The 14,020-nt window shown below is 42.7% G+C and overlaps 1 protein-coding gene across 1 annotated transcript in view; it reads right to left on the minus strand.

Annotated features, from left to right (window-relative positions):
* Window positions 1-306: 306 nt before the first annotated feature.
* Window positions 307-14,020, minus strand: part of vwc2l (von Willebrand factor C domain containing 2 like) — a 28,467-nt gene continuing 14,753 nt past the window's right edge. The window contains exons 3-4 of the mRNA XM_030111980.1: window positions 13,283-13,412; window positions 307-560 (exon numbers count right to left, since the gene is read on the minus strand). Of these exons, the coding sequence (XP_029967840.1) occupies window positions 409-560; window positions 13,283-13,412 (282 nt within the window). The 3' untranslated portion in view covers window positions 307-408. The remainder of the gene's footprint in view (window positions 561-13,282; window positions 13,413-14,020) is intronic.

Below are 14,020 nucleotides of genomic sequence, written 5' to 3' on the forward strand. Positions count from 1 at the left end.
CCTGCATGATTGTGACAGACACGTACAACAAGCCGATGACATACAGACAGAAAACGATGTGAGCAATTCGACATTGCCAGTGGTTAGGAAAAGAGTTCAAGGAGCATAGAAACTTTTTCGTGAGAGAGCAGCAAGTCAAGCAAGTCAACTTCTGAAAATATATAGGACGATTAAAACTGGAGGGTGAAAAGGGCCGAGAGAGAAGTTCCGTCTTCCTCTCACTGGCTAAATTTTGTATTTGTGTGAAAGCTTGTGAGAGCATCTCCTTGAATCTATGCTGTCTCAGGTTGTTTCTTCTTCTTCTTCTTTTTTTTTTAAGGAATTGTGCTCCTGCCTTGTCAATCATACAAAATGGCGCAGTAGGCAGAGCCTTTGCCTGAGCTTTCCCACCATCCCGGTGGAGTCTCTCTATGACAACGACTGGCCGTTGAGGCACTCCCGCCGCAAGCACTGCGCCGGCTTCCACCAGTCTCCGTTGTGGCAGCGGCAGATGGTGCAGTCGTCCACCTTCACTTCGATTCCGGCTGGGATGATCGTCGTTCCAGCAAAGCAATTTGGACCTGCCACATGGGAAGGGAGAGAGAGAGAGAGAGAGAGACAGGAAAAGGGGGAATGAGAACGACAAGAAATGGATGTGTATCTCCTGAGAGCGTCTCTTTGCAGAGAGGGATGGTGGAGTGATGCGGAGAGCTGCAGGGAGTTAGAGGGAGTCAGAGCAGACGTACAGATCTTTTCACGGGCATGCACCGATGGGCTTGTTTTTGCAACACTAAAGCGCTTTTGTTAGTCTCCCCTTCTCCCTCGACATGGAGCGCTTTGCATCCTAATGCACCGCGAGCGGAGAAGCCTGCCAGGCGCTGGCTTGGCAGTACAGAAAGGCTGGAGTACAGAGAGAGACGGAGGAAGAGAGAGAGAGAGAGAGAGAGAGAAAGCTGCTTTGAGAGGCAGCAGGCAGGACGGTGTTAATCACTCCCGTCTGTATGGAAAGGCCACAGAACTTCTTACAGTTCCTACACACATACAACACCAGCAGCATCAGCAGTAAACCAATAAAGAACTCAGATTAATTTTTGACATCAGACAAAAACACAACAGGATTTAGGCATGTCTATCCCCATTTTTGCCGATAAGAAGTCCTTTGACTGTGTGCGCGGTGCGCTGTGCACCGGTACACCTCATCCCCGCGTTTTTGATAATCACGGCGGATAGAGACACAGATTAGCTTAGGTACATTTTAGGATTTGCTCGGCGGGGAGCGAACACACACTGTTACCTTTGAGCAGAAGCGGGGCAGTTACACGCAAATGCCTCGTTAAATTATTTGATCTAATTTGTTTCTTTCTGCCTCCTGGGAGATGCGAGGAGTGGTATCTGTTCCCCTGCCTCTTGAAACAGAAGAGCCAGAAGGTGCGACAAATTCACCCTAGTTTTAATCATTTAAATGAAGCAATCAGCAGCGCAATTGGTGTGACGGTGACTTTGGATTGCTCTCAGTGTTCGGCTCTGTAAAAGCTGCCAGATTCAAGACTCTTCTACGAGCAGTCATAAAAGCTCATATGTCCCATAACTCTTGAAGACACAGTAGCTTTCACGGCTAATGTTCATGGACATCTTAGTGCCCCAGTGAATTTGATTTAGTACAGCCTCACTTAATGCTTGCAACCTAAGCAGGAAACAGTCAACCCGAAAAGCTGCACAGGGTACGATTTGGCACAGTGGCCTGCTGACTGAAAATCTGCACAATCACTCGACTATATATAGCTCATTTTCAGTTTTTTTTTTTTTCCCCCAAATATTATGGAGCTCCACTTGAGAAGCTTTTTGTGATTGTCCTTTTGAGGAAAAAAAAAAAAGCTTTGTATTGGTCCTTTGTGCAACATCTCAGTTCATCATCTGCCTAAAAGCCCACTTGTTTTTGATTGGGTTGCGGCAGATGTCTTACTTTTAACAGCACGGAGCCTGCTGACATTCATCAAGTGATTGGTTGCCTTTGTGTTGTACACTTGTCCAATATATGAAGCACTTTACAGGGTTTTCCATTTTGTAGTTTTGAATTATAATCAGAACTTTTGTATCCTGTATCCTGAAATGCACTCAGAGTAACAGTAACTCTGCCCCAGTGCAGGTTGGGTCGAGCTTGACTTTTACCTAGTGATCACTCTAGTGATCAGTCTGATACCAGATGTCCGCTGTGACGCAAACCCAAGCTGTGGCAGTGGGAATTGAACCACAAAACATGTGGCTAAAAGCTTGCTTCGCATACCCCTGGGCCAATACGGCTCTTGAATTTTAATCTGCTGTGCCTCTGAATAATATATATATATATATATATATACTCTCTTTGTTTTTAAGTCACGTTAACTAACCTCATTCACCTCTGTGGTGGATATTTGGAGAAAGGCACAGCTGCGCAATATGGTGGCAGCATGTGTATCTGGTAGCTTACAATGCATAATTAATCTGGATGGAAATCTGTGTTTGTTTTTGCACCTGACAAAAAGTGAATTCAAATATTAGTAATTTCTGCCAGTCTTAATGCTAATTGTCTGAAAACCCTCTGTTTTTGTGATCTACCCTCATTCCTCTGTCAGTCTGGTGACAGGTGCGGCCGACTTTCACGGTGTTCATACTAATGAAGGACAATGAAGAGCTAAAATCGATGGTGGATAACCTTGTTCACCATTATGAGGACAAGAGGAGTCACTTTAGTTTGATACTTGTTCGTATTTATTGACGATGATGGATGAGGAATAAATCTAATAGAAGACCCAAAAGACCGAGGCCTCTAAGAAAAGGTACCTTGGTGAAACGGTGAAGATTCACATGAACCCCTACTCTGAATATGTGACATGTTAAGGACAAATTGAAGTGAAGTGGAGGATCATTTGTCCGTACTGCAATCAGAGTCGCTGTGAATTGTCCTGGATGAGGCTTTACAATCTCTCATACTGCTGAGTCAGGCTTTGCATCTGCGGTGCTGCTTTGTTCTGCCCTCCTCATGTTTCTCAATTCCCTGTGGCAACGTTTGAAAAGTGGAGCATGCTGCCTACATGACTCGCTCATTCAGGGATTTGTCTTTTGCTTTTGGGGCACTGAACATAACTGGAGACAAAAGCAGAAACCAAAACAAGGTTGTACACTTTGTTTTTCTTTGAAGGTTTTCTGAACTCTTCATCGCTCCAGAATCCTAAAGAAACGACTAATACTACCTTCACCAAATATACAGTAACAAACTCATATCAGCTCTGTGGAGGTTACTGAAAGATACTGTGGTGAAGCTACGTAGCATTAGCACCATTTCAGGTAGCTGATATCTCTTCACCTTTGGTCAGACTCAGGAAGCGAAGGCTTAGAAATGTCAGATGGAGGGCGATCTTTGCCCAAACACACACTAAGACCTGACTTCATGCTTTTCTGAATCAATGTGTAAGAAGTGAAGAGTGAAAGTTAGCTCACGTTTCAGGGATACTGTGTATGAGGGCAAACATCAGTATGATATTAAGTTTCCTGGATTGACACTGAAATATCACTTTCGGCCCGTCATATCTTCGTGCCACTTTTGGATGCCTTCTATTCCCATCCCTTTCCTCTGCATGGATGAGTCCCTGGCTTTATTTGGACCCGGTAAAAGCCCTTTGATCTGAGCTTAGAGGAGATATTGAGAGCACTTGCCAAGTCTTAACTCTCATTGATCTGCCTCCGGACAGCTGGCACAGGTTATAGGACAAATTCAGAGGAGGTTGATGAGGTAAGGGGGCGACCGGCGCCGCTGCCAAGTGTGATTGTTTATGGCCAGATAGGTTTGGAGACACAAGGACACAGTTTCAGTTTCCTGTCACCACGTGAAGGACGTGTGGTCGCTCGTCCAGGCCTCCGATCGTTTGCCGGCCAATAAAATTTTGTGAAGTCAGAAAACGTTTGTCCTGCTTTAAAACTGTCCGAGTACATCAACCTGAGCACAGGTCGAAAAGGCACGCATATTTAGCCTGGTTCAGATCGAAACAGCAGTTTTGCTCGCAGAAATGTCAGCTCAGATATACTGCTTGTACTCTAATCAACACTCAAGGACTGCTTCTCTCCGATGTCTCTTTAAGAAACAGAAATGACAACCTTTGGGCAGATAAGACATGGCAGCTCTAGAAATGGATTAATCCAATTACACTTAGGAAACACTGGTCATTTTCAGACTACCACTCATTATCACTGACTTCCTGAGAATTATGTAATTACATTGTTACTCCCTGATGTATTTACAGTATAGGAGCCATGATAAAGATTACAGCTGAATCAGTTGGACGCAATGAATGTGGAGCTCAGAGATAAGCACTCCCACTTGCTGGTGATTCTGCTATTGTGCCGCTTGGTGTTTTTCAGGGAGAAACATCAAGAAAAGAGATGGGCTGAAAATCTTCGCTCTAATAATGAAAGCGGTTGACAAAAAAACTCAGCAGCCATGAGCATTTCTGTGTGAATGTATAAGCCGAAACACATTAAAGTTATTCCTAGTGTTTGTTTGGGATGTTAAAATCGAGTGATGCTTCTGAAATGTAGCCGTTTCTTCTGTTAAATGCTCTTCAAACCCATGTAACCACATTATACCCCAGATATCCTGCTCTACTTTGACCTTCAAACCAGTGATTAATTGGAGCTAATTAGTTAAAACATTCATCAGTAACGCCTCAGCCTTTCAGCTGCACTTGACGTCTCCAGTTGGTTTCTAAAAAATTAAACAGCCCTTGTCTTTAGGGCTTTACAGACGCAAACCTTTTAAATCTTTGCAAAAAGAAAATGCGCTATTGCGATGTCTTGATACACTTGTACCTTGACCGCTGCAGCTCGTCTGCAGGTGCAGCAGCCCTTTGAGCCACAAAACAATTTGTCATGCATTGTCCTGCTTTCTGTCTGCACTCGAAAAGAAAGCCACTGCCCTGCATGTCTGAAACGTCTTCCTGCTCCAGTGCACCTGATTCGAATGAATGGCTGGATGTCACACTTCTGCAGCTCAACCAGGACTTATCTGACCCAGGTGTGTTCGAGCACAGGGGTTTCAAAAACATGCCGGTCAGTCACTTCAGCAGAGGCTGGAGAACTCTGCTGACGCGACACGGCGTACTACTGGTGGGAATTGCCGGCTCGCAACAACCGAACCAAAGTTCGTTTCAAGGTCAGAACACGGATGAGTGTTTGCTCTGAATCCACGCTTGTTGGGCTTCTGGCGACTCTCAAACCGCCGTCAACTGGTCAGGCGCCGTTTACAAGATGTTATCAGGTGGAAATGGAAAACTTCTGTCGTGTTATTGAAATCGTTTCTCCTCTGTCTCTGTTTAGACGGAAGAAACACAGCTACTGTGCATCTGCACCTTCGCCGTAGGACATAGTTCTTCTGTACATGGTAGATGGAAAATAACAACCCTGAAGGTCGGCAACACGGGAGAATTTTTTCTTTCAGGGCTGGGAATCACGATTCTTCTGACAATAGCTGTTTTTTTAGTTGTTGTTTGTGTGTCTGTAAATGACTGTATGATTGCTTGGAAAATTGAAGTGTGTGTGAAAGTTCTTGTTTTTAACGCCTCAAGAAAACAGAAAAAAATCTTTTTTTTTTTATATCTTAGTTTAAATTCACCGTCAATAATAATTCAGACGCATTCGGCACAGGGACTCCGGGGATGGTCTAATGATGGTAACCTGGTAAATATTATAGAACATGTTTTTTTTTTCTCTCATCCAACCTGATGTGGTTACATCAAATTTGTTAAAACTGCATGATCTGAAAAAAAAAAAAGCGAGGACTGTGAATTTGTCCTTGGCTAAAAGAGAAAAAATGTGAAAATGAAATTAAAAGCAAATACCTACTGAGTAGTTCATTAATTACAAAATCTTTTTTTTTTTTTTTTTTTGGACTCTTCTTTATTTCACTGCCAGGTTTGGAAAATGACACAATAGATAAATTTGAAAAACATTTTGCACAGCAAATTGAATCATTTCAGGGAAATGTGAAGTTTTCCCACAGGAATATTTTGCTCCTGACAACAGGTTTTTCTTTGATTTAATTAGAAATACATCTATTTCCTCTCTTCAGAATGGTCCCCTTTTAGAATGAGTGACAGATTAAGAGAAGTAGTCAATGGAAACCAAATTATTCTGTCAGATAAATAAAAATTGGATGACATGGTCTGCGTTAGATTTTTGATAATGTTTTTATGATTACTGTTGTTGTTAATGTCTTTGTCAGACTTGGTCACATAGCTCTTAGTGCCAGAATTACTGGAGCTCATCAAGCTCCAGACAGGGGTCCGCCGTTATGCTGCTGTGTCGTCTTTTTGCTGGATTTAAATAAAATCTTATCACATCATTATGTTGGCAAGAAACCAACAAGCTTGATGACCTTATTGATGCCTCGTAGCTGAGCTGAACTTTTACATCAGGGGTTCTGGGAGATCTTATTATCCTATTTGAATGAAGTATGAAAAGGCTGAGTTTATAAATAGATCCTGGAGGTGAGACATTTCTGACAGAGAGGTCTTATATTTGATCAATGAACCAATGCTGATATGTTGGAAGTTTATTTTTAAAGTCCTTCAGATCTTATTCTTGCCTCAAGAGCTGACTGAATGAAAGCAGGCGTAATTAAAGAGAACAACAATGACTGTAACTGTTTGCTCTTTCTCAGGAAGTGAGGTTATAAAGTGAAAGGATGTGATCAAAATCTAAGACGATTAAGAGTTTCAACTGACAACAACCAAAAAGAGATATTGTTAGCACCAGTTTTCCTTTGAGAGGTTTGGGAATATTTTTCCTTATTGTTTGGTTTATTTATTTACGGTTGACTACGAAATCAATATTAAAAACACCTGAATAATGCCCCGTGTTTTCTAACGTCACCGTGAGAACAAACCCTGCTTCTGCTGTTAATTCACTGCCATTTGAACCTTGATGACCGAGAGCATTTGGAAACTGCGCCTCAGTCCACCCCCAAACCAACTCCTGTGTGGCGCGATTGAAGAATAAAGTTAACACGGGCCAGTAACCTGTAAACAGACCGAATACGGGACATGACAGCTGTCAGGAGTCTTTTCTCAGGCAGCAGATCTTCTCCTTTAGTGTTGGTTCACACAGGAGATGAATCTCTGACAGTGTTTTGACTCTTATACATTTTTTAAGCTGTTTGTGACCGAAAAACAAACGCGCCACATCTAATCCCACATGAATTAAACTCAGGACCGAAGCACAGCAGTAGAAGGTTTTGGAGTTTTGAGGCACAACATGCATCATACCAACTCCTACCCAGCCTTTTCTTTATAACTAAGTTAAAAATATTAGCGTGGACTGGAGTGTAATGCAAACGTTTTTCAGTTCGAAGAGATAACTTTCTTTCTCAGCTTCAGCTGATCAATAAACATCTTGTGTTTTTCAGGTTTTGAAAAATTCAATTTTGAAAGATTGTAAAGCCCCCAGAAGAATACATTCTCAACACAAATCCGATCACAAATGGACAAGAGATTGTGGCTCAATGTCAGTGAAATGATCAAAGGATAGGTGAACAGGTGAAAGCCAACAACACACAAGACTTGTGAGAACGGCACAAAAAGGAAATCCTGATTTCTCCAAAAACCTTTGATCGATAAGCCAGCGGCTTACTAGAATAATGTTCTGTGGCTGAATGAAACCCAAGTAGAGCAGGGCATCAATTTGTTTACAGGCAATTATACCGATAAGAAATCCAACCGACCAATAATAAACCTTGGTGGAGCTTGTATCTTGGTCTTTGCCTGCTGCGCTGTCCCTGGTGCTGGAAGCATTTTGAAGGAATATGCAGATGATTGCCTGAACATTATGTGAATGAATGAATTAATGAATGCCTCTATTAGCCCCATGAAGGGAAATGTACAGGTGTGTCGGAAAACTTCTGATGGCAATAAATAGCAGAGGCCTCCTAGAAGCAAAACTGACAAATGCAGTTGTGCTGAGCAGCACGAAAGAAATCTTCGAAAAGAACAGATGGATTGTTTTTAACTGTCCGGCCTGAGTCCTGACCTACATTCAACCAAAACATTGGGGGGAAACTGAAACTGAAATCTGCCAGTGCAGAAAGCAGACCTGCAAACCTGAATGAACCTGAAAGCATCACATTTTAAAAATGTCATCAACAAACGAGAGCAAGTCCCTTCGAGACGTAACGTGATATTTACAGGTTGTCAAAACATCAGCAATCAAATCCTGAAGAAGGTTGTTTTTTTAATGTTAAATTTTCTTGTTTCAGTCAGTAATTATTTGTGAAGAAACTAAATCCTGTACTTCAGAATTAAATATGCCACTTACTCTTAAGAGTACTGTAGCTGCTCTGAGGTAATTCAACTTTAATTTGAGGCAAGATCAATATGAGAGACTGTAAATGTACTTCCAATATGCAGAGCTGAGCACGTGTGTGATCTTAACAGACTATCGATCTGCGTCCAGTCTGTCCCGTCTCTTCAAAATCCAAGAATCATTCGTCAGCTGACTGGCTGGCTTCTGAAGGACAATAATGTTCTTCAGTCATCGTCGACCTGCTCATACGATCACTCTCATCTCTCCCATTGGATTGTACTTGAGAACTAATTGATATATTTGAATGCTGTCATGTCATGCAAGACAATAGAAACAATAAAATTCTCCCTGCAATTAATCCACCATGCTCACATTATAATTAGGACTGCAGTGGGATACTCTTAAAAATGAGACAAATGTTGATGTAAAATGAAGAAATACTCAATGCTCGTCCCAGACTGAGAGAGAAAGTCGGCCTGTTATCTCATCATCTTTAATTAGGGACCGAGCCCCGGAGGGCAAGGTGGCCGTAGGGCAAGGTCTCTATTGTATTTCGTTTGTTTATTGTCGTCGTTCTCCTATATTATTATTATTATACTAACGCCCAAATAAACGCGAATTTGACCCCCTAAACATGCACGAAAACTCACCAAATTTGGCACGCACATCATGACCGGCGAAAAATTTGATAAATTACAAAAACGAACACCATCGGCTCTCTAGCGCCACCTATATCCCAAAAAACGTCTCAAACAGTCGCCACGACCCATAGGAATGTCGTAGACAGATCAAACCAACACTCACGCGTTCGTCTCATCATGATCTACATTTCACGCGCTGACACCCCTGACCTAAATCCAACAGGAAGTCCGCTATTTCCCTTTCAAATTAAAATTTTGATCAAAATCACTCCTCACGAAAAAATTATCTCCTCCGAGACCGTTTGTCGCACAGACATAAGAGTCACACGACGTGAAAGAGGACAAATTTCTCTACAAAAGTTGTGAACAACTTTGTCAAAAGTCCCACGGTGTGGATTTTATTAGCGTACAAAGTTGGAAGTCTGAAATCCTGCCTTGCTCCGGCCCTCATCCGTTATAATGGGGAAAAAAGGAAAAAAGTCGCCTTTTTTCAGCACCTCGAACAAGTGGCGACTGCGGCTAAACCGTGACTCCTATCAACAAACCGAGCACACGGAAAGTTCCAGCAGGTTCTCCCGAACAAGATGATGTAACATAAGTGGGGAAAATATCATGTTATATGTATGTTTTCACAGGTAAGAAAAGGTGTGCGCTCTGCATTTTTTTTGCTCTCAGGTATAATGGAGCCGGATGGGGAAAAATCTCGCGCTTCTCACAAACTGAGGCCTCTATAGTCCAAACTAAAAGTCTGACTGCTCTGAAAGCCTCACCAACTGAAAGACAACAAATTTTCCTGTCAAACGTGATATTTTTTGTTCAGTTTTGCCAAACAGCAAAGGAACAAGGAGCAGTTGTTTCCCCAAAAAAGACTTTAATTTTCTCCTCTCTCCACTCTAACTCACATTACCATATATGGGCATGCATTGCAGTTACACAGCTGACAGCAGCTGTCAATCAAACTGCCACTGATTGCCTTCATTCAGTGACTCTCAAAAGCAGCTGGGAGAAGCTAACAACTCCATGTTAGTGGATGGAACATGCTAACAACTCCATGTTAGTGGATGACTGATGCCACCAGCTCCATGTTAATGGATGGAACATGCTAAGAACTCCATGTTAGTGGATGACTGATGCCACCAGCTCCATGTTAATGGATGGAACATGCTAAGAACTCCATGTTAGTGGATGGGAGATGCTAACTCCTCCATGTTAGTGGATGGGAGATGCTAACTACTCCATGTTAGTGGATGGAACATGCTAACAACTCCATGTTAGTGGATGACTGATGCCACCAGCTCCATGTTAATGGATGGAACATGCTAAGAACTCCATGTTAGTGGATAGGAGATGCTAACTACTTCATGTTAGTGGATGGGAGACGCTAACTACTCCATGTTAGTGGATGAGAGATGCTAACTACTCCATGTTAGTGGATGCAAGATGCTAACTACTCCATGTTAGTTGATGGGAGATGCTAACAGCTTGATGTTAGTGGACGGGAGATGCTAACTACTCCATGTTAGTGGATGGGAGATGCTAACTACTCCATGTTAGTGGATGGGAGATGCTAACTACTCCATGTTAGTGGATGGGAGATGCTAACTACTCCATGTTAGTGGATGGGAGATGCTAACTACTCCATGTTAGTGGATGGGAGATGCTAACTACTCCGTGTTAGTGGATGGGGGATGCTAACTACTCCATGTTAGTGGATGGGGGATGCTAACTACTCCATGTTAGTGGATGGGAGATGCTAACTACTCCATGTTAGTGGATGCAAGATGCTAACTACTCCATGTTAGTGGATGCAAGATGCTAACTACGGCTAACAAGTCCACTATTGCAGATGCAAACAGCTACATGTTAGTGGACGGGACATGCTAACAACTCTATGCTAGTGGATGACAGATGCTAACAGCTACATGTTAGTGGGTGGACGTCTCAGTCGCTGGCCGTCGGGGAGGCTCGGTCCCGACCAATGCCGCTTGCGGCTTTAATTTTATTTGAATTTTACTTGAGGTAAAACAGATTACATATAGAGAGGACTGCATTGCAAAAAGGTGAAATGTGAGCCAGTGAATATGGACGTATGAGCATCTCAGCCTCAAGCTCTTTGAATTTTGACACACTATTAAATGGTTTCTGAGAGAATGAAGTTTCAACATTGAGTTGAGCAGTAATTTATCATTTTAGGGCTTGTAAGAGACAAAAGTCAACATAACATCACAGAAAATAAAACCGCTATGCTAGAGAGAAACCTTGCCCTCTCTCTCTCTTTTTTTTTTTTTTTTTTTTTTTAGTTGAGTCATTAAAAAGTTATGCTTTCATTGTGAATCCAAAAACTCTTTTCGATTGACCTGCTTCAGTCACAAATTAATTTGTCTGGAAAACCACACCACACAGCAGCCCTGAAGGTCGGTGTGCGTCGGGATCTTTGGGCGTTTTTGTTTCTCAATCATTTCAACTCTCTACTGCACAGTGTTGCCCTCGGGCAACACAAAGTTTTTCATCCCCATTTTTAATACATGTGTGGTTAAATCATTTACACCCATGTATTTACTACAAAAAAATATCAAAGAACAGTCCAATGAGGTGAGGGTGTCGCTTCGTTGCATCATTTGATGGACTCGACTTTTTGACATGCACCAGATCACATAAACTGAGAAGGTAACGTAGCCACGAATCTTATTTCGAATGATCTGAAGATCTTGCTGTGAAGGCCAGAGTTGTGAGCCACTACAGCACTAAGCGGCACCATACTGGGTCATTACGGGGCTGCAATTATGATGTTGTACCACTTTCTGTTCAGCTCTAATCAGCGCCTAATGATCTGTAAACTGATTATTTTCTCTGTGATTCCTGACTAGGATTGTAGAATAAAAGATGTCCAAGTAATATTTGGGGTTTTTCCCACCAATAAAATGTCCCCACTATCTGGCGTTTTCCTTAATTGTTGAAGAAACCTTGAAAAGAAAAGAGGGAAAAATGCCTTGGATAAGCGTTGAGCCCCTGGCTTAATCGCCACACGACAGAGTAACTCTGAAGTCAGGTCAGCAGTGAGGTACATTTAGGTTTCACCCATTTCTTTAAAGGACCGACAGGAAGCCTGCACAACACAGAAAGGCCACATCTTGGGATTGGATTGTAGGGGAGGCGCAGGGAGCATGTGCAGAGCGTGCACGTCTCCTTGAGCCCGTCTGCACGTCGTCTATCTTTTCATATAGTTACTTCTGTTCTCAGGCTAAAAAATGAGAGCCAAACAGTGTTTCCTTAACGTCCCTTCTAATTAGCCCTCAGCCATGTACTCCCATGGAGATTTCTCAGGCTTCGAGATCCTGACCAGGCTCCCCCAGGGAACAGCGGGCCTTCCCTGAAATGCCAAGGGTGTCACTGTGTCCTGTCAGCCTGGATTAGTTCTCTGCTAGCAGCTTCTGCGGCCTCGTTACTGCAGACATCCGCGTGTGTGCGTGTGTGCGTGTGTGTGTGTGTGTGTTGGAAAAGAAAGAAGGCGACCAAAGAGAAAAAGGCGGAAGTGTGAAAGGAAATGCGAGTAGTTGTGGTGAAATGGCCATTTAGCATCTGCCGCAAACCAAATTGCTCTCTTCAGATTTATGGGTCAGCTGCTGCTTGAATGAAAAAAAGAAAAAAAAAAAAAAAAGAAGAAAAAAGAGGACATTTAGTTTGTCCCTTTTTAAACCAAATCCTCTGGAACAACATTCTGATGGTTCTCATTTGAGGTGAGGTGAATGTAAAAGGAAAAAAAAAAAATATGTAAAAATCTCCAGTTTGGCTGAATCAAACTTAGACCTTGGATTTGATATTACCCAAAGACACCCCATCGCCGACGGTCGTTCCAGTCAAATTCACAATGCAGACGCACAGTTACTGTACTTTTCCTCGTAAACCTCCATCTGTCCCTCAGGATCGGTGCTGGCAAAGGGAAATCTCCCACCTCGCCTTGTAAATAGTCAATGAACCATCGGAATCCTATAATTCTAATTTAGGGATTGGCTGCGTGTGACAAGGGCGTCGGGGCACTGGGAGATAAAAGGCTCTCCGAGGACCCATTAGTCCCTCCTACCATGCCTTTAATCAATGGGCTAATGTTTACTCTGCTTAGTGTGTCATTTATAATTAAAACTAGTACTGCTCATTAGTGTCCAACGGGCCCAAGGTAATAATTTTAATTCATAAAACATCAATTACATCCTCATCGTCTAAAGGCGCGGCCATCAAAGAGGGATCCCACAGATAAACTCGCTGTCACTGGTTAAATGAAAATTTAATGGTGTCCAAGGAATGCGCGTTGAATTCCAGAGGAGACGAGTGTTTACCGTTTTTACAGATGGGGCAGCATTGCTCCGGCTCGTACACAGGGTTGACACACTCTGGGACGGCGCAGTCGGACACCACACAGTGCACCTCATTATTTGGTTCGCAGCGGCACCATTCACAGGGTGACGGCTGTGGACAGAAGCAGCGAGAGAGAGAAAGAGAAAGATGCGTAAATCTGGATAGGGATAAGGTGATTCAGCAAAGTTTCACTCTCTGTGAATGTGCGCATGTGTACATGACTACCACTGGTCATCTGAAGAAACATTTTGCCCCGACACACAAGACTTTCATATTTTCAAAAAGACAACAGGCGCTTTATATGGACCCCGTGTTTCCTGGATAAACAAAGAAAAGAAGTTAATAAATTATTCACAACCCTGGTTTTATTACTCGCATCCTAACAAACATAGCCCATAGGTGACTTTGAAGGAAAATTCCTAGAAATACCTAATGAAGGAGTCCACAAAGTGGCGTTCATGCTTTTTTGGTGTGTTTTGCTGCATTTTGCTGCTGCCTGCCTCAGGAAACGGTTCAGAGGCTTATCTCACCACCTCTGCAACATGTAAATCAGTCCTATGCAGCTCTCTGAGCCGCCTCCTTGGACTCCACTCTATCTTTGCAGTCTCTTGACCGTAAAATGAACTGTAATGCAATTACATGGAGTGGAAAAATACAAACAGTTTCCAAATCACTAAAGGTCAACTGTTCATCATGTTGGATTTTCTTTATGCTCATCA

Source organism: Salarias fasciatus, chromosome 16, assembly GCF_902148845.1.
Source record: "Salarias fasciatus chromosome 16, fSalaFa1.1, whole genome shotgun sequence".
NCBI classification, from domain to species: Eukaryota; Metazoa; Chordata; class Actinopteri; order Blenniiformes; family Blenniidae; genus Salarias; species Salarias fasciatus.